We start from the raw sequence: 19,972 nt of genomic DNA on the forward strand, positions 1-19,972 counted from the left end.
AGGGAAAAGGCAATCTAAGTGTCAGACGAATGCCTGGAGGCCTAGAGAGAGAATGGGCTGCAGAGAGAATACTTAAGACCGACAGCAGCCAGGGCACAACAGCCTGGAAGTCAATCCTTCTACCCACCTCCCGGGTGAGTCAGGGGAAGTGTCCCTTAAAAAAGTTTGTCCCCAACATGCAAGTAAAGGAAAAGGCAAAGTTTCATTAATGACAAAGGGAGAGGGGACACACGTGAAACAGCTGGGCATGTGAAAATGTTTGATCACTGTACAAACATACTGGAAAGGCTAAAAAAAGGGAAGGATGGGGTGACTGGATAGGCTAGGATGTATAAACCAATAGGGTTCAGAGCAAGAAGAGAATGGAAAATAAACAGAAAGCATGTCAGTGACTGAAGCAGAGGACTTCTTCATAGGCAGCCTGTTACTGAGGAATGCCAGGAGTTTACCAAGCCCAGAGCTTCAGCTAGCATACAGGCTTGAAAATGATATTAAGAATTTCCCCAAAGGTCAGTCAGAACCCATATTAAGTAGCTTCTCAAATTTTCAGTGTGGGGAGTGATGAAATGTAGGAATCACTAAGAATCTGAAACTTAAAATCTGTTGGAAATTCTTACAATCCAACCACTGGCAACTTTTGTTTATCAACAAGGAAGGTTAAATAAAATTCACATTTCCAGTTAAAATTAAAATCTAATGTCCAGAAGAATCTTTAACTGGGATTATAAAAACGCATCTAAATTGTTAAGTTCAGTTTTTATATCCTATCTTAGGTCCAGCAAAAATGCTCAAGACAAAGGCCTTAATGATTTGGGAAATGAGTATAGTATGGACACCACTCAAAACACATAAGAAATAGAGTCCACAAAACAGCCTTCTCCAAACAAGTCTGTACACTTGGAGTAGGTGTGAACATTTTCATTTTTATGTATAACACAAAAATAATTTCATACAGCTTTTTAGCTAAGAAAATAATCATTCCAGAGAATAACAAAGGCTGACTACAGTGCAGAACACCAGGCCTCAATACACAGGTCATTGTACCTGGCTGGACTGGTGGCCCTCTGCTGTCCACAGTTTGAGGCTGCTCACGACAAACCCAAGAGAAGCTGCGTGGGCTGGGGGACGGGCTGTGACTGAAGCCACAGGTGGGGGCACCAGGATGGGCAGCATGGACTCTGTGCCCCCTTGCTCAGACCTACCATCCCCACTTGGCTTCCCACATTTTTACTTTTTCTGAAGATGCTGATATTATGAAAAATAAACATGAGTTCATAGAAGAGATTTCTATGGAACATCTTAATTCTTTCATTACACTAATCCTAAAGAGCTCACTTCTAATCAGTAAGAGAAAGGAAAAAAGCAGATCTTATGCCTAGAATTTCTGGTGAATTTTTAGAGGATAAGGAGTGCTCTAGTCTCTGAAGCGCATTCACACAGTTGGATCAGAGTTTATGCAACTTTCTTCCCTTTCCATTCTCTCCCTTCCTCAGCCCCTCTTCTTCTGCTTCCTTCCCTGTACCTATGTCCCATGTCCCTGTGTATGTGTATTGTTCCTTATTTCCTCCTTTCCTTCTTCTTGCCTAGACAGGCCTGTCACAGACCCTACTTAGCCCACTACCTAGGACAGGGGGGAAAAGTAAGATATTTACTTCCTCTACTGCCACTGTTCTGGGAACACTTTTACTCTACTAGGTCTATTCACATGCTCTAACTTGAACTTGAAAGTAACTTGGGAGTTTGGGTAGGGCTTCCAAACACATGAAGTGCTTGAAATGTAAAAATAAAGGAGGGAGGGACTGACAAGCAATTTGACTCCCCACCTTCTATTTCCTTAAGTTAGTTTAAGTTAGTTTCCTTAAGTTAGCCCCCCTCCTCCTGTTTCCTTAAGTTTTTGTTGTTTGGGTTTTTGTGTTTTTTTCCTGTCTTTTAGGGCCACACCCACAGCATATATAAATTCCCAAGTTTCCAGGCTAGGGATCAAATTGGAGCTGCAGTTGTCAGGCTACACCACAGCCACAGCAATGCCAGATCTAAGACGTCTGTGACCTACAACACAGCTCATGGCAACAAAGGATCCTTAACCCACCAAGCAAGGCCAGGGATCAAACCTGAGTCCTCACAGATACTAGTTGGGTTTGTCACCACTGAGCCACAATGGGAACTCTCCTGTTTCCTTGAGTTATAAACAACAATCTGATGTTTTCACTATGAAGAAGAGCTATTTTAGTTTAGTTTTATATTGGATTATTTATTTTAGAAAGTTTGTTGAGGAGTTCCCGTTGTGGCGCAGTGGTTAACGAATCCGACTAGGAACCACGAGGTTGCGGGTTCGGTCCCTGCCCTTGCTCAGTGGGTTAACGATCCGGCGTTGCCGTGAGCTGTGGTGCAGGTTGCAGACGCGGCTCGGATCCCGCGTTGCTGTGGCTCTGGCGTAGGCCGGTGGCTATAGCTCCGATTCAACCCCTAGCCTGGGAACCTCCATATGCCGCGGGAGTGGCCCAAGAAATAGCAACAACAACAGACAAAAAGACAAAAAGACAAAAAAAAAAAAAAAAAAAAGAAAGTTTGTTGAAACTAATTATCAATACAACAAAATTATGGAAATAGCTTGATTATATGAAGTTGGTCACTGTAATATTTTATATTTAAAATTATAAAGATGAAATATGTAGCTGAAATAATAAAACTGAATTGCTTCAAAATATACAAGAGGATACAAAAATTCATCAAGCTGTAGACTCAGGATGTGCATACTTTTTATATGTTCACAGACTTCACTAAACAGTTTACACATAAAAAATAATAACAGAAGAGGGAGATGTTAAGAGGGGATAGTTGAAACAAGATTATCCATGAATTGACAATTCTTGAAGTTGGGGGATGAGTACTATTTTCTTTTTATATATGTTGCAACTTTTCACAATGAAAGATGCTATAAAATGTTACTTATAAACTTAAGAAACTTGAGCAATTTTTTTTCTTTTTTAGCTGCACCCGTGGCATAGGGAAATTCCCTAGGCCAGGGATAGTATCTGAGCCAGAGTGGTCACGTACATCACATAAACGTTAGCAATTTTAAGATTCAGATGTATGGTATAAAAGCAGTACATTTTTAAAAACAAGATTCTGATTTAAAATGTACTGCATTGGGAGTTCCTGTTGTGGCTCAGTGGTAACAAACCCGACTAGTATCCATAAGGTCGCAGGTTCAATTCTTGGCCTCGCTCAGTGGGTTAAGGATCCGGCGTTGCCGTGAGCTGTGGTATAGGCTGCAGACGTGGCTCGGATCTGGTGTTGCTATGGCTGTGGTGTAGGCCAGCAGCTATAGCTCCAATTCAACCCCTAGTCTGGGAACTTCCATATGTCATACCTGCAGCCCTAAAAAGTAAATAAATAAAATATACTGCATTAAAAATGAAAAGCCAATTTTCTTTGTAATTCTGTTCAAAGTGACAAATTTTCCACAAAAAATTCTTGGCATAATTAAGAAGAAAGAAGACTCTGTAAACTAAGATGTAGAGGTGTTCTAATTCTGGTGGAAAATTGTTGACATTTTGTAGTATTTGACAATAAATTTAATATTATAAATATGAGAAAGAAATAATAAAATCTAATTCTCTCCTAAAAATAGTAAATGAGCTGGTTCTGATATGAGTAAAACTAAGAGTTCTAGTGTATCATGTGAACTACCTATGGACATCTTTCGCACCAATTCTGCTTTATTTCTTCTCTTCCCAGCCCCTCTTCCGTCTCTTTAAGATTTAGTTACATTTATGAGTACCATGAGACAACTAGAAGCCCGAGAAAAATATACTAAATAGTGATTGTCTTATGCAGAAAAAATTATGCAAAAAAATAAACGGGCCACCATGATTTTCCTTATATAAATCAGTTATAACAGGTGCATCATGTCTAGCAATGGATTTTACGCATTTAGAAGGAATATTTTCCATTTGGCTGAAGAACAAATTGGTTGCACTGGAACACATCAATGAATCCAAATTTGTCTTTGGTTTTTCTTAAAATACCTCATCCCACTCAAAAGGACTATGTGAATATCATTACATATTATAGGCATTCTCCAACTTAAAGAAGGGTTATGTTACTAAAGTTCATCTGTAAATAAGCATTCTGGAATTCAGACCGCCTTTTCCCACTGAAACAATTTTATAAAGGATAATGTAGCCAACCAGGCAGCCCCACAGAAATCTACAAAGCTCAAACTTATTGGACAGACCATGTTTTACTATAGCACCGTGTCTTTCTTTGCCCCAACTAATCACCTTGGACAACTATTTCTTTGATAAAGGCAATAGGGATTCCAGACACCCTTCTCCTGTTAGATGTCTGTGCACACATATATGCCCGTGCGTGCATACACACACACACATACACCCACACCCCGTACCTGCGTCTATGTGCCAAAATCTTCCTTCATCATCAGAGAAAGCACAGTGGAGCACATTTAGATGAGGGACTCTTGTACTGGAAGGCTGTAAGAAGTTGGGGTCCTACAGCTTATGAAGGGGCACTGGTCTTGGAAGGTTCTAAGTAACTGTTCATACTGGGCCTCACAGCTATGGGGCAGAGATGGCAGATTATAACTTCCACCAGGTTTTTCTTCTAGAAAAATGGTTTTAAAAAATTAGAAACTTCCTAATAAGCAATTTTTGGCCACACCCATTTTCCTGGGCCGTGGATAAAACTTGCGCCCTAGCAGCGACAGGAGCTACTGCATTGACCATGCCTTATCCTTACTTGACCTGCTGTGCCACAAGAAAACTCTAATCACTTTTAATATGAATTTTTAACTTTCATTACTATTTTTTTCTTTTTAGGGTCTCACCTACAGCACATGGAAGTTCCTGAGCTAGGGGCTGAACTGGAGCTGTAGCTGGCAGTCTACACCGCAGCTTGCAGCAACATCAGATCCTTAACACACTGAGCAAGGCCAGGGATCAAACACACATCATTATGGATACTATGTTGGGTTCTTAACCTGCTGAGCCACAACAGGAACTCCCTAATATGAATTTTTTAAATTCTTAAATACTCAGAGCAAAATAAATCATAGGTTACTTTTTTTGTACTTCAGCTACATCCAAATCTTTAACAAGAACCTCTTCTCCCCAAATGGATAGCCATAGCCCTCTGTTCACCACAGGGAGAAGATGCCAGCAGGAGGTCCCGGAAACCACTGTTTAATGCAAGGAGAGGCGCCTATATTTGCAATCAACTTTTCTACCCCACCCAAAGGCAGCGAGATTTCACTCCTTTGAAGATTTTAAAGCCACAAGATTGTATTCACGGACACAGGGTATAAATAGCCACAGAGATAAAATGACTGACTATCACATGCAAACACTTTCTCACATGTCTATTAATTTGACAATTTGAAAGAAAAATAGATAGGGATTCAGTATTTGCATGAAACTAGCTAACTATTATTTAGGCCTAATAACAGCTATAGTTTTTTTTTTCTTTTTAAATTTGGAATTCTATGAGCATGCTTCAATTACGTAGTACTATAAATTTAAATGCATTTTTATAAAGTCCAGATCCAGAAACCTGACACAACTTTCCAGGAATCACTACAGAATCATATCAGAACTCAGTATGATATGAGTTTCCCTCTTTCAAATTCAGCAGAGGTCTAGTCCACTTGCCTGCATAGGTGTTGGCCTTGTTGAGGAGATCCGTACATGCGTGCATATCAGCAAAAGCTCGGATCCCTAAGCAGTTGACAGGATGAAGCTGAGATTCCAAAAATTCACAGCAAGTCTTCTTCACATCCTGTAACTGTAACAGACCAGCTGCCGGGAGAAGTACCTGTTAACACGTAAGTAAGCATGGTTAGGCAACTGGCTAGAAAAAGTGGCACTGTTCACTGTGGTTAGGGGTCCAGCCACAGCTCAAAATTTGCATCCAGACCCCAGCATGCCACAGAAAAGTAATGTAATAATTATTTGCAAAAAGGATGACGTCTCCTTCCATTCCCCATAATTTCTATGGAATCTTTCAAAGGTTTCTTCTTAGTCACAAAAATATAGAGATAGTAGATCATATTAGATTATGATTTTTTTGAAAAGCATAAACAAAATGTTCCTTTGAATTTTAAAAACATAAATTATTAGGATGCTAGGGGGTGCTATGGTTCAGTGAAAATGGTTTTGTTCCCTTGGTTCCAGTAGTTACAAAAGCTTCAGTGATTTGTGGGGAAGGGGTGAGCACAGAGTGACATATGTCACAACAAAGCCTCAGCTTGTTTTTCCATTGTCTGAAAAACACCACAAACTGCTTTCCTTAGGAGGCTAGAACAATTTTAAACTCAACAGTCTCTAACTACAAGCAGACATTTTCTCTGAAATATAATATATGTACTAAAAAGGAAAACATAAAAATTGTCTAATAATAACTTTTTAATTTGTATTTTTAGTTTAAGAACACTGAGTTTTTTCATTTTTAAAAATTTTTATTGAAGTATAGTTAATTTACAATGTGATAATTTTTACAGTATAGCAAAGTGATTCAGTAATACATGTACACATATGTATAACTATTCTATTCAGATTATTTTTCAGATTCTTTCCCCATATAGATTATCACAGAATATGGGTAGAGTTCTCTGTGCAGATCCTCGCTAGCCAGTCATTCCATATATCATAGTGTGTGTAAGAGATTTTGTATTAATTAGGATACTCTTTGAGATTTAACCAGTACCTTCACCATAAACACTATATCCAACATTACAATTGCTTTTCTAACAAGTCAATGATGGAAACATTTTTCCTTCTAAATTAATTTGTATGGTGCTATGTTATTTGAAATTCAAATTGGAAAACTTCGTAAAAAAGTAGTAGTCAAGTCCTTCTGTATAAGTCAAAAAGAAAAAAAACCTCTCAATTATCAGAACAACAGAACAATAGTCAATCTTAGAAAAGGTCATATTGGTATATTAGCATGAAAAATAAATAAGATATAAGTTCCTTCAGGAAATGATTTTCACCAAGCTGCAGCCCAAAGAGAAAAAGATAAAATAGTAGTTTTGAATATCCTTTACCATTTTCCTCAATGTACGTAGTTAAGCCCTAAATGTGGAAGGGAAAGAGTACATCTGCATTTTTCTGTAATATAAACTACTCTATTTTCTTAAAGAAAACACAACAGCTTTAACTCTCAGATCTGAGGGTTAAATAAATCGTCATGAAGCACAGACTAAGAGGACAACTTTTTGTGTTTTGAGTCCAATTTTACCAATACTAGTTTTCCACGAAAATATCAGAACAGTCTGATAATGCCTTTTCTTTATGAATTTAAGAAAAATGAAGTACAGAGTTCCCGTTGTGGCTCTGAGGGTTAAGAATGTGACAATATCCATGAGGACAGGTATTCAATCACTGGCTTTGCTCAGTGGGTTACGGATCCAGTGTCGCCACAAGTTGTAGCTCCCTAGCCTGGGAACTTCTGTGTGCTGCAGCCGTGGCCCTGAAAAGACAAAAAAAAAAAAAAAAAAAAAAAAGAGTGCAAATAATTCTGTTTATAGCCAAATCTTTTATATAATATGTACAGTGTTTCATTATCTTATAGGAATGAATCTCCATGGAAGGCTTTAGTTGCTGATAATTTTCAAATTGGAGTTTTTCTACACTGATATAATTGTGCTCTGAAGTAACGTAGAGTACATTCTAAGATGCTTAACTGTGAAGCCATTTAATTCAGCAAATACACAGAGTTAACAAAGTGGTCTTTGGCGTAAGATTCAATCTCTGTGAAATCTGCACAAATAGTAAGGCTCACCCATCTAATTAGCATTTTTCCAAAGACAGCCAGAGTAGTATAATAGCATTCAAATTGCTTGGTAATGAAGACAGGGATCCTCTGCGGAGGAGGCGGGGAGAGGTCAAGTAGATGCAGGCTCACCCACTCATTGCTGGTTGGTGGATACCCTGGTTCAACCTCCATGAAGAGCAATTGGTCTATTTACAAATGCATACATCCAAAACTACAAATGCAAATATCCTCCAACCCAGTAATTTAACCTATAGGTATACTAACACATGCACAAATCTCATATGCCCAAGACATTCATTAGAGCGTTATTGTGGGTAATAGCAGCAATTAGAAAAAGGCCTAAATGTCCACCATAAGTAGACCGGTTAAACCCTGATAATCATCCATTTGATGGAACACTGTACAGCTATTCAAAACAATAAGGAGATTATATCAATGGGACAATTTCTGAGATATATTCTCAAGTGAAAAAAAAAATCAATGATCGGCTCATACCACCCTAACATATACACACACATCGGCATTTACATACACAAACAACTAAAGAAGCAGCTGTAACAAACTTTCAAAAAATTTTATTTTGCTTCCTTGATTTCAACTTCATCACTACAAAGTCTAGATCTACCTTATTAGGAGACCGAAATTCGGAAAATTATAGGATCTCAGATCTGGAAAGGATACCTATCACGTAGGCCAGGGATAAAAAGTTTATTTCAAATGTAGGCTATGTGGCTAAAATTCACAAAAATTCTTTTATTGATAGCAATAATAAGTCAAGTGGTTCCATCCTTATTTAGCAATTAAATACACCTTAAATGTTAGTAAAATTTATAAAAAGAATTTATTTATATTTTCCTTTTTTCAGTAAAATCCTTCAAAATCTTCAGTTTTATGACATAATCTTACTAGGGCTAAAGTTCAATAGCTCATAATTATTAATTATATACATACTTCAAAGACAATTAATAATTGGCCCAGGATTACTAACATGACCCCTGCTGACCATCAATCACTCATGATGAAAAAATAAATGGGGCCATACCAACTGTTCAGATTACCTGTGTTTATTAGAGTAAAAAAGCTAAAAAACCCAATCAAACAAAATATGCTCCACACTTCAGATGTACCATATTCTACAATCAGAACCAAAATGGCAGTCTATGAGCTGGATGTCTTGGGATCAAGCAAAATCAAACCTTCTAATTTGCCTGATGAAGAAACCAAATCCTACAGAGGCCAAAAGATCTGACCAAGTTACACAGCCTAGTAGAGAGCTAAGGATATAATCAAATTTGCTAACCCTTTGGGCTACCATTCTTTCCACTACCTGGAACCCTATCTATAGAGGCAGAAAGGAAGTACTTATCTAATTTCCAAATCTGCAGTATTGCTCTGTTGTCAGCAAAAGCAATAAAGACGACAATCATCCCAACAATGCATTCTTGCAGTTGCTTCCTTCTACTGATTACTATGTCAAGCACAGTGCTAAGCATTTGGCAGGCAACAACTGCTCATCACCCCATTAGACACAATGAATTCAGAGGCTGGGAGAAGCTGGTAACTTGCAGAAGGTCAGACACTTGGATGGGACAGGTCGAGTCTGCTAGGAGACTGCTATTAACCAAAGTGGGTATTACACTTTTAGAGGGTACAGATAAGCATTCTCATTTTAATAGTCAGGAATATGATTTTAAAGTTACTGTCTATTTATTTCAATAATATAAACTTTTAAGTAAACTCATGTAAGCAAAAATAGAGTCATACAGAGAAAAACATTAAGTATTTAATACTTTAAAACATTAACTACAGAATATAGCAAATCATGAAGATGGCACTGATTTGGGAGATCAGATTTAGTACTCTACCCTTTTAATCAATATCTGATTATCATTATGATTTCTGTGGTTTTTACATATCACTGAAAAGGAAGAATGTTCTTTTTAATCTGGGGCTGTCATAATCCCATGTCTTATTTTTTACCTGTACAGTTAGTAACAGATGTGGGAAACACCTATATTATAAAGAGATAGTTTCTTAATGTGCTATTCACGTCACAAAAATATCTGGGCATTGAAATTAAGAGGTCTGAAGAATAAATTTATGTTTTTTAAACTAAGTTTTCTGAGCTCTCAAGATTAAAGGAGCAACTGAATAGTGCTGCTTCTTACATGAAGTGGAAGTATATTGATACAATAAACCTCCAGCCACAAAGCACTATGATATCATGGAAACTTTTCATTTGCTTAATTCTCCATATGCTTCACTAATATTAACCCTAAAATTGATTTAAAATTGATTAAAAAAAAAAACCCAGGCACTCTAAGATCCTGAAGTGTATTCTAAATCATTAAAGAAAAAGCAATTATATTTGCAATATATTCTGAATGCTAATGATATATTCTAAGAATCTAAAAGTAATTAATTCCTATACAGTGTATATATTGAGGGAAGGCCACATTCCAAAAGCCAAACCATCTCTCTCAGGCACAAAAAATATAAAGTAGGCAGTGTGTCATGGGGCCGGCGCTCACTTCTCCTTTCTGCCGCCTCCTCGCTACGTGCCTCCCCATTAGCACTACTCCATCAATCCTGAGTCTCTCCACTCACTCTGGTGCTCTCACCAAAGTCTCAGTCCCTTCAGTTCACTACTAACAGCATCACTCTGCTTCATTTGCTCTGTTACAGTTAGTGCTGTCAGAGTCAATCTTACACATTTGCCTCCACATTTACTCTCTCTCTCTTCCTGCAAAAGCAAAAGAACATACACTGTAAGTTGGTAGAGTCACATTGGTTTTACCCCATTGTATGCTCAGGAGTGGCAGAATATGCAGATGCCTAATAAATAAATCAACCTGGATATAAATTAATTTGTTATTCTGGTATTGTTTTTTAAAAGGGATACTATTTTTGGAGTTCCCTTCATGGCTCAGTGGTCAATGAATCTGACTAGGATCCATGAGGATGTGGGTTCGATTTCTGGCCTCACTCAGTGGGTTAAGGATCCGGCATTGCCATAAGCTGTGGTGTAGGTCGCAGACGTGGCTTGGATCCCGCACTGCTGTGGCTGTGGTGTAGGCTGGTGGCTGTAGCTCCGAGTTGACCCTTAGCCTGGGAACCTCCATATGCCGTGGGTGCAGCCCTAAAATAGCAAATAAATAAATAAAAGAGATACAGTTTTTGATGTGCTTTGACCCAAGAATACAAATTCTATTTCTAAAATGTATGTGGGACACTTGTGTGGTATTGCAAATCTTCTCTGTCCTACCTCTTGCTCAAGCCACAACTAAAGCAACCAAGTCCAGGTGGGACTTGATTACCTTTGTAAAGATGTACCGTCGTAGTGCCTTATCCCAATGCCCACTGTACCTCTCACTAGCTGCCTACTGCAGGGTGCACTAAGGACCCACAGCTGCACAATCTGGAAGTATAGGGGAAATGATGCTTGTGCACAAGTCAGAAAGAGAAAGACAAATACCATGTGATACCACTTATATGTGGAATCTAAAATACGACACAAAGGAATTCTCGTCGTGGTGCAGTGGTTAACGAATCCGACTAGGAACCATGAGGTTGCAGGTTCGATCCCTGGCCTTGCTCAGTGGGCTAAGGATCTGACGTTGCCGTGAGCTGTGGTGTAGGTCGCAGATGCGGCTTAGATCCCACGTTGCTGTGGCTGTGGTGTAGGTCTGATTAGACCCCTAGCCTGGGAACTCCATATGTCCATATCCTGTGAGAACAACCCTAGAAAAGGCAAAAAGACAAAAAATAAAAAATAAATAAAATTAAAAAATAAAAAAATAAAATACGACACAAATGAACATCCTACAAAACAGACACTGACTCACGGTGACAGAGAACAGATTTGTGGTTGCCAATGCGGTGGGGGTGCGGAGGGAAGGAGATGAAGTTTGGAATTAGCAGAGATAAACTAGTATATATAGAATGGATAGACAACAAGGTCCTACTGCATAGCTCAGGGAACTATATTCAATAGCCTGTGATAAATTAACAGAAAAGAATATGAAAAAGAATGTATATATACACAGAACTGAATCATTTTGCTATAGAGCAGAAATAAACACAATATTGCTATTCAACTACATTTACAAAAAAAAAAAAGAAAGAAAAAGTCGGGGAGAAACAAGTAAAGAAATGACTCCTGGGGAGTTCCCATCGTGGCTCAGCAGAAATAAACCCGACTAGTATCCATGAGGACCCATGTTCAATCCCTGGCCTTGCTCAGTGGATTAAGGATCTGGCATTGCCGTGAGCTGTGGTGTAGGTCACAGATGTGACTTGGACCTAGCATTGTTGTTTCTGTGGTGTAGGCTGGCAGCTACAGCTCCAATTTGATCCCTAGCATGCGAGCTGCCATATGCTACAGGTATCCCCTACCCTCCCAACAAAAAGAAAGAAAAACAGAAAGACAGACAGATAGACATCCTGGACCTCTAGAATTCTAGCCAATATAGCAATGGTAAAGGCAGCTGTTTATTTAATGACTACCACCCACCACTCACCAGGGACTGCCTCAGTGTAGCCTGTCCCCTGAACACTGTGAGGCTGAAAGGCCTTTGTCATAAAGCCAGTGCTTCATAGAACACTGCATAGGTTCTACTCATTATCCATCTTGTTTATGTGAATAGCAATATCTTAAGTGCTCAGAGAAACATGAATTAAAAGAACATACCATCTGATTAAATAATTTCAAAGGCTATCATCCTGTTAAACAGAAAAAAATAAACTTCATTTAGATATGTTGATTTCCAAAATATGGAGACAAATAAAGCCTAAACATTTTGTACTGTGGAGATATTTTCTGCAATGAGCAAAGAGGTGGGGGGAAAGCTGCTCCTGATTCCTGAAGACAAGCAGAACACTAGACATGGACGACACCCAAGCCAAACAACGAGCACCCAAAGACACTCTTAACCAGCTGCACATTTTAAAGGAAGATGCTTTCATCCTATTTCATGTTGTCTGACAAGCCAAATTACACAGAAGATGTTTCGTTTAGACAAGTACACTCCTTCTGCTTGGCTATCAGGATCTGTAGTTTATTTTCAGCTTGGGCACTTACTCCACAGGGGGAAACAATTTATGTAGTAAATCTTTTATTTTTATTTATTTATTGTCTTTTTGCTATTTCTTGGACGGCTTCCGCGGCATATGGAGTTTCCCAGGCTAGGGGTCTAATCGGAGCTGTAGCCACCGGCCTACGGCAGAGCCAGAGCAACGTGGGATCCAAGCCTTGTCTGCGACCTACACCACAGCTCACGGCAACGTCAGATCCTTACCCCACCGAGCAAGGCCAGGGACCGAACCCGCAACCTCATGGTTTTAGTCGGATTCGTTAACCACTGCGCCACAACGGGAACTCCGTAAATCTTTTAAATCCTGAACCATTAGCAGTGTGTTTATTAGAATACACTACCAAGAGATCTGATTATTCCATAGACGTAAGATTTCCAGATGTCTAGGAAAACATGCAAAGACGATGCTTACAGTTCAGTCACTGTTAATATTACAGTCAGTGTACACCTAAAAAGCAGATTTTTATTCATTTACCAGCCATTTTATATTTGTATCAGAAGCGCTTGTTTATTTAAAGTGCCAGGAATGACATAAAAACAAACAAGGAAACAGCTGTCCAAAGGGCATGAGCGGAGGGTAGAAATAACCCCCAAACTTAAAGTAGCTATACATTGTTCAGACTAAAAATGTCTCATTATGAAACTTAACCTGTAACTTTCATTAGCACACATCTTCTAAAATCTACATTTGGGAGTTCCCTGGTGGCTCAGTGGCTAAGAGGCCAGCATTGTCACTGCAGTGGCTCGAAATACTGCTGTGGCACAGGTTTGATCCCTGGCCTGGGAACTTCTGTGTGCCATGGGCACGGCCAAAACAAATAAATTTTTAAAAAACCAATCTACATTTAAGTCCCCAATTTACAAATAAATCATGTTCCACAGTTTATTTTTTCAACTGGCTGCATGACACCCACTGCACATTTACTCATAGAGATGGTATTAAAAATATTAATAAGCCACAAAAGCAATGAACACAATAATACTACTTGACTGCTTAACTTCAGGGGGCAGTGGGTACAGGGAAGGAAGAAGAGCGTTTCCTTCCTCTTTCTGGGATGCAGGCCTGACCGGAGACAGAATTTTGACATAGGAAGTGTTTGTAACTGGCATCCTGCCCTCTCTCTGCTGTGCACCCAGCTGTGATTCTCCACCCAGATCTGCCTTTCCGGCTAAGTGATTCATCATCTAAATACATCTACTCCCCTCCTCCTTCCAACACACTCCAACTCAAGCTCCACCCCTCAAGATAGGTACTGCCAGCAGGGTCAAAAGGAAAGCCATCTCGGGAGTTCCATTTGTGGCTTATCAGGTTAAGAACCTGACTAGGATCCATGAGGATTCAGGTTTGATACCTGGCCTTGCTCAGTGGGTTACAGGATCCAGCATCACACAGTGTAGGTTGCAGATGTGGCTTGGAACTGGTGTGGTTATGGCATAGGACCGCAGCTGCAGCTCTGATTTGACCACTAGCCTAGGAATTTCCATATACTGCAAGTTCAACCGCCCAAAAAAACCCATCTTATTAATTCATATTAATAATTAATAACACAACACTTATCCAGGACAAATCCCTTCCAGAAGTATTTAAAGTTTTAAGAAAGGCTTTTAAGCAGAATACATCTGTAACTGATGTCATTTCCAATGATATATAAATGCAGGGGAAAGGCGAAGGTGTCATGGAAAGAAGAAAATGAGGGTGTATGGTCTTCAGGCATACCTCCCCCATACCACCCTTTTTTACAGCTGTTTCTTCCATTATTTTTAACCCAAGATTTCTCTAAAATCTCCAACTCTGGATAGATGTCCAGGAGTGGGATTGCTGGATCAAATGGTCACTCTATTTTCAGTTTTCTGAGGAATCTCTATACTGTTTTCCACAGTGTTTGCACCAAGTTACATTCCCACCAACAGTGTAATAGGGTTCCCTCTTCACACCCTCTCTATGATTTACTGTTCACAGACTTTTTGATGATGGCCATTCTGGCTGGTGTAAGGTGGTAACTCAGAGTGGTTTTTATTTGCATTTCTCTAATGATTAGTGATGCTGAACATCTTTTCATGTGTTTTTTGGCCATCTGTATGTTCTTTGGAGATCTTCTGCCCATTTTTTTGATGGGGTTGTTTTTTTTGGTATTGAGCTGCAGGAGGTGTTTATAAATTTTGGAGATTAACCATGTGTCAGTCACTTCATTTGCAAATATTTTCTCCCATTCTGTGGGTTGTCTTTTTGTTTTGTTTAGGGTTTCCTCTGCTGTGTAGAAACTTTTAAGTTTAATTAAGTCCCATTTGTTTATTTTTGGTTTTACTGTCATTACTCAAGGAGGTAGATCTGAGAAGACATTGCTGTGGTTCATGTTGGAGAGTGTTTGGCCTACGTTTTCCTCTAAGAGTTTTATAGTATCTATCTGGTCTTATATTTAGGTCTTTAATCAATTTTGAGTTTATTTTTGTGTATGGTGTTAGGAAGTGTTCTAATTTCAGTCTTTTACATGTGGCTGTCCAGTTTTCCCAGCATCCAGCAATCCCACTCCTGGGCATCTATCCAGAGAAAACCATGACTCAAAAAGATATGTGTACTCTGATGTTCATTGCAGCACTATACACAATAGCCAAGACATGGAAACAACCAAATGTCCATTGACAGAGGAATGGATAAAGAAGATGTGGTACATATATACAATGGGATATTACTTAGCCATAAAAAAGAATGAAATAATGGCATTTGCAGCAACATGGATAGACCTAGAAATTATTACGCTAAGTGAAGTTAATCAGAGAGTGAGACACCAACATCATATGTTATAACTTACATGGAATTTAAAAGAAGGATAGGAGTTCTGTCGTGGTTTAGCGGAAACAAATCTGACTAGCATCCATGAGGACGCAGGTCTGATCCCTGGCCTCGCTCGCTGGGTTAAGGATCCGGCATTGCCGTGAACTTTGGTGTAGGTTGCAGATGCGGCCTGGATCCCGCATTGCTGTGGCTGTGGTGAAGGCCAGAAGCTATAGCTCTGCTTTGACCCCTAGTCTGGGAACCTCCATATGCTGCTGGTACGGGCCTAAAAAGACAATCAATCAATTAATCAATAAAGGATACAATGAACTTCTTTGCAGAACAGATACTGACTCACCGACTGTGAAAAACTTATGATTTCCAAAGGAGATAGGTTGAGGGGTGGAGGGATGGGCTGAGGGTTTGGGATGGAAACGCTGTAATATTGGGCTGTGATGATCATTATATAACTATAAATGTAATAAAATTCATTAAGTAATTTAAAAAAATCTCCAACTCAGTCAACAGTGACTCAAATGTATCATGAGGATAGCACCTACCTTACAGAGTTATTGAAAAAATTAAATAAGTTCGTCAACCATTCAACACACAAGACCAGAGTAGCAATATTAGCTGAAATTCAAGGTCTTTTTTCTTAGTTTGAACATTCAATCCCACTACAATGAAACGCCCGGACTTCCTTTCTTCCTCACAAAATGATGTTCTATGCCAGATGATTCACAAGCAGCATAAAGTTGCCTCCTTTTTGCAGCAAATATTCCAGAAGTAAAAGATATAACCAGGGGCAATTTGGAAAAGAACAAACATGACATACAAAACTGGAAAATATATTTGATACTTCACTAGTCACCAAATAAATATAAATTAAAATGAGAGTATTTTGTGACTATTGATAAAAAAAAATTATCATACATTCAGGTCAAGGTATAGTAAGCCCTGGACCGTAGCACATTTTTGCTGTCACTGGAAACTAGACAGTTCTCTCAGAAAGGAAACAGGCAACATTCTTCAAGATCCACCCAAAAATATAGACGTTTAAAGCCTTTGACCCTGAAAGTATGTTCTGGGAATCTACCTAGAGAAGACAGTTCAAATAATGAAATAGGCTACATCCATGAACTCTATCCTAGCATTACTTAAAAGAGCAGGGAGGAGTTCCCACTGTGGCTCAGTGGGTTAAGGACCTGATGTTGTCTCTGTGAGGATGTGGGTTCGATCCCTGGCCTCGCTCAGTGGGTTAAAGATTTGGCACTGCCACAAGCTATGGTCTTGATGGCAAATGAAACTTGAATCTGGGGTGGCTGTAGTGTAGGCTGTAGCTGCAGCTACAATTCAACCCCCCTGGCCTGGGAACTTCATATGCTGCAAAGTGCGGCTGAAAAAAGAAAAAAAAAGAAGGGAAAAAAACAGAAACAACTCAAGATTTAAATATGACAAATAAATATGTTAAACTCACATAATAAAATACTATAATCAATGACAAAAAAGAACAATAATGGTTGAAAAAATAATATTTCTAAAATATTTGCAGTAATATAGCAGCATTATAAAATCAAATCTTTTTCCAAAAGAGTATTTTATTCTATTTCTCCTACTATTTATCTGAATTAATCCACTTTAATCTTCTCTCCTCTACTTCCTCCTGTCTAAAATCAGTACAAATCAAAAAACATGATTGCTGGTCTCAACATACCGAACATGTATTTTATTCCTAGGGGTCAACATTCCCTTCTGTATCTCCATCAGATCCTCAAAGATTCTTCCTTTCTACAAATTCAGAATTTCATAACTAAGGAACTGACCGTCAATGACTCCACATCCACCTTCCAAAACCGGAATTTAAGCTGGTTAGATCAAGGTTGTGAGACTGAGGCATCTAACCACTGTCGAGAGAAGAAAACAAGGACTAACAAGAGCCATCAGTAGGCCTCAAAAATATTTTTAAAAAACTAAAATAAAAACAAGCACATTTAAGGGAACAAGATTATCAGTTAACTCAAAGAAGTAAGATATGTCTCTCAGACTCTGAATAGGGGATGAAGAACAGGGGATGAAGGACACCTCCGACTTTTCAAAGGTACTGTGTGGATATATTCACAACTGCAGACCATCACCAAATTAACTGCCATATAGACTTGTCAAAATAGTTCATATTTATTGCCTTTTTGTGTCAATCACTGGGTCTATGTACAAATAATCTTTCAAACCATTATGAATATAGGATTGGATTAAACTTTCATTTAAACATGTAGGGAAAACCAGAAATTTTTTAATGGAGGAAAAAAAATTCAATTTGAGACATCCTTTAGCAAGGGATTATTATTCTACCAACAAATAGCTCTTCCTTACTCCAAAATCTGTAATGTTGATAAAAATGGGAGGGTCTTTATCCAATCACCATTGTTCACTAGGTATCATAGAATAGTTAATGGGGAACAACTTCACATGTGTAATGAAATGAATAAGGCCTTAAGCAAGAGCTCTAGTTTTAAAAAAACCTGGGTCCTATGGGGGCACGATGTGACTCAGTGACACACGACACCCTTCTCTTCCTCTTCTGGTTCTGTCTTCTCCTCATCCTTACCCTCTTGTTCTTTTGTCCTTGAGTGCTCCTTTTCCATCTTCTTTCTGAATGGATTTATATTATTCAGAGGTCCCCACAAACTATCAAATTTATTCCAATGGGATATTTCATGGCTGAAGAGATTGCTAAATAATTTTTAAAGTGTTATTGTTTTTCTGTAACTGTAATGTTAAATCAAAACACAGACGTGTGCATGTGCATACTGCACATTCTCTCACACACAGACACACACACACACGTAACACACTTAGTCCACAGACAAATAGCTCTTTTCAGGTACGTGCTATTTTTTATCAGAAATTATTCTATATTCTCTCTTCTCAACCCTGTCTGCAATCAATATTCATAAATTATCTTTCAACTTAGTTCCTCAAAGCCCATGCCTAACATGAAAAAGACATTTTAATATAAAATCAAATTACTTCCAGAGAATGGAAAGTGAGTAAATACATGATAAGAAAGCACATGTTAAGCAAAAAAGAAAAAAATGAAATCATATTTAATAGGCAATTAAATAACCTCATCCATCTTATAAGTAGCCTCTTCCTGACCCCAACGAGAGCTTAATTCTAGAGTGTGTGTTACTCTTAATACTCCTCATTAAAGTGCTTTTAGTGTTATTCATAACTGCCAAAAACTTTAAACACATGTTCATCAACATGCTAAACTGCAGTAAATCCATACAGTGGAATACTTAACATATTTACAAAGACAAACAAACTACTGGAACATGCTAATATAGATAAACCTCACAAATGCTTAAGTGGTACCAAAAAAAGTCAGCCCCAAAAGAATACATTCTGTGTGATTCTATTTACCTGAAATCATATAGGTGGTTGCCTAGAGTCAGAGTGAGGGATTTATTAGGAAGAGCCTGAAGTTATAAATGTTCATTATCTTGATTTGGGTGGGGTTAATGAGTTTCCATATTTGTTAAAACTTAGTTAAAATTAATGGTATGGAAACTATAGCTCATGGGGAGATGGGGGGAAAGTAGAATGATTAAGCTCATACTGAGATTAACCAGAGGTCATTAGAAGGCATTTATAAATTACGAAACAAATGTCTTTTTTTTTTTAGGGCCGCACCCACGGTATATGGAGGTTCCTAGGCTAGGGGTCGAATCAGAGCTATAGCTGCTGGCCTATGCTACAGCCACAGCCACGACAGATCTGAGCCACATCTGCAACCTATATCATAGCTCATGGCAATGCCAGACCCTTAACCCACTGAGTGAGGCCAGGGATCAAACCTGCGTCTTCATGGATACTAGTCAGATTCGTTTACGCTGAGCCATGATGAGAACTCCCTGAAACAAATTTTTTAATGAAAAATAATCCTATCTGATGGAATCCGAAAAGAAAGGTAACCCCTCCAAAAAATCAAATATATTCACATGATGAAATTTCTACACTAGTAGTCATAAAGTTAATTTACAAAAGCAGCTATGAATACATGTTAGTGATATATCTATATTTTCATAAAAAGTAAAGTTTTCATAAATTATATGTCCTGGGAAAAGACATAAGTACATTTACACCAGATGATCAGAAGAACACTAATTTTACTAGACTGACAATGGGATTAAGACATTAAGGTCCAAAAGGTAATAATTTTAAAAACTGTATGTCAATAATGCTAGGGTTTATAAAATCCTTGGCTTATGCCAAACCACAGATAAATTTAACAATTCAAGACTCTCACCAC

General features: G+C 38.5%; 1 protein-coding gene across 2 annotated transcripts in view; it reads right to left on the bottom strand.

Moving 5' to 3' along the window:
• KLHL2 (kelch like family member 2) overlaps positions 1 to 19,972 on the bottom strand; it is a 121,589-nt gene that overhangs the window by 39,627 nt on the left and 61,990 nt on the right. For both annotated transcript variants that reach the window (XM_005666650.3, XM_021101284.1), the window contains one exon: positions 5,670 to 5,832. In XM_005666650.3, coding sequence (XP_005666707.1) covers positions 5,670 to 5,832 — 163 coding nt within the window. The remainder of the gene's footprint in view (positions 1 to 5,669; positions 5,833 to 19,972) is intronic.

Source organism: Sus scrofa, chromosome 8, assembly GCF_000003025.6.
Source record: "Sus scrofa isolate TJ Tabasco breed Duroc chromosome 8, Sscrofa11.1, whole genome shotgun sequence".
Classification (NCBI taxonomy): domain Eukaryota; kingdom Metazoa; phylum Chordata; class Mammalia; order Artiodactyla; family Suidae; genus Sus; species Sus scrofa.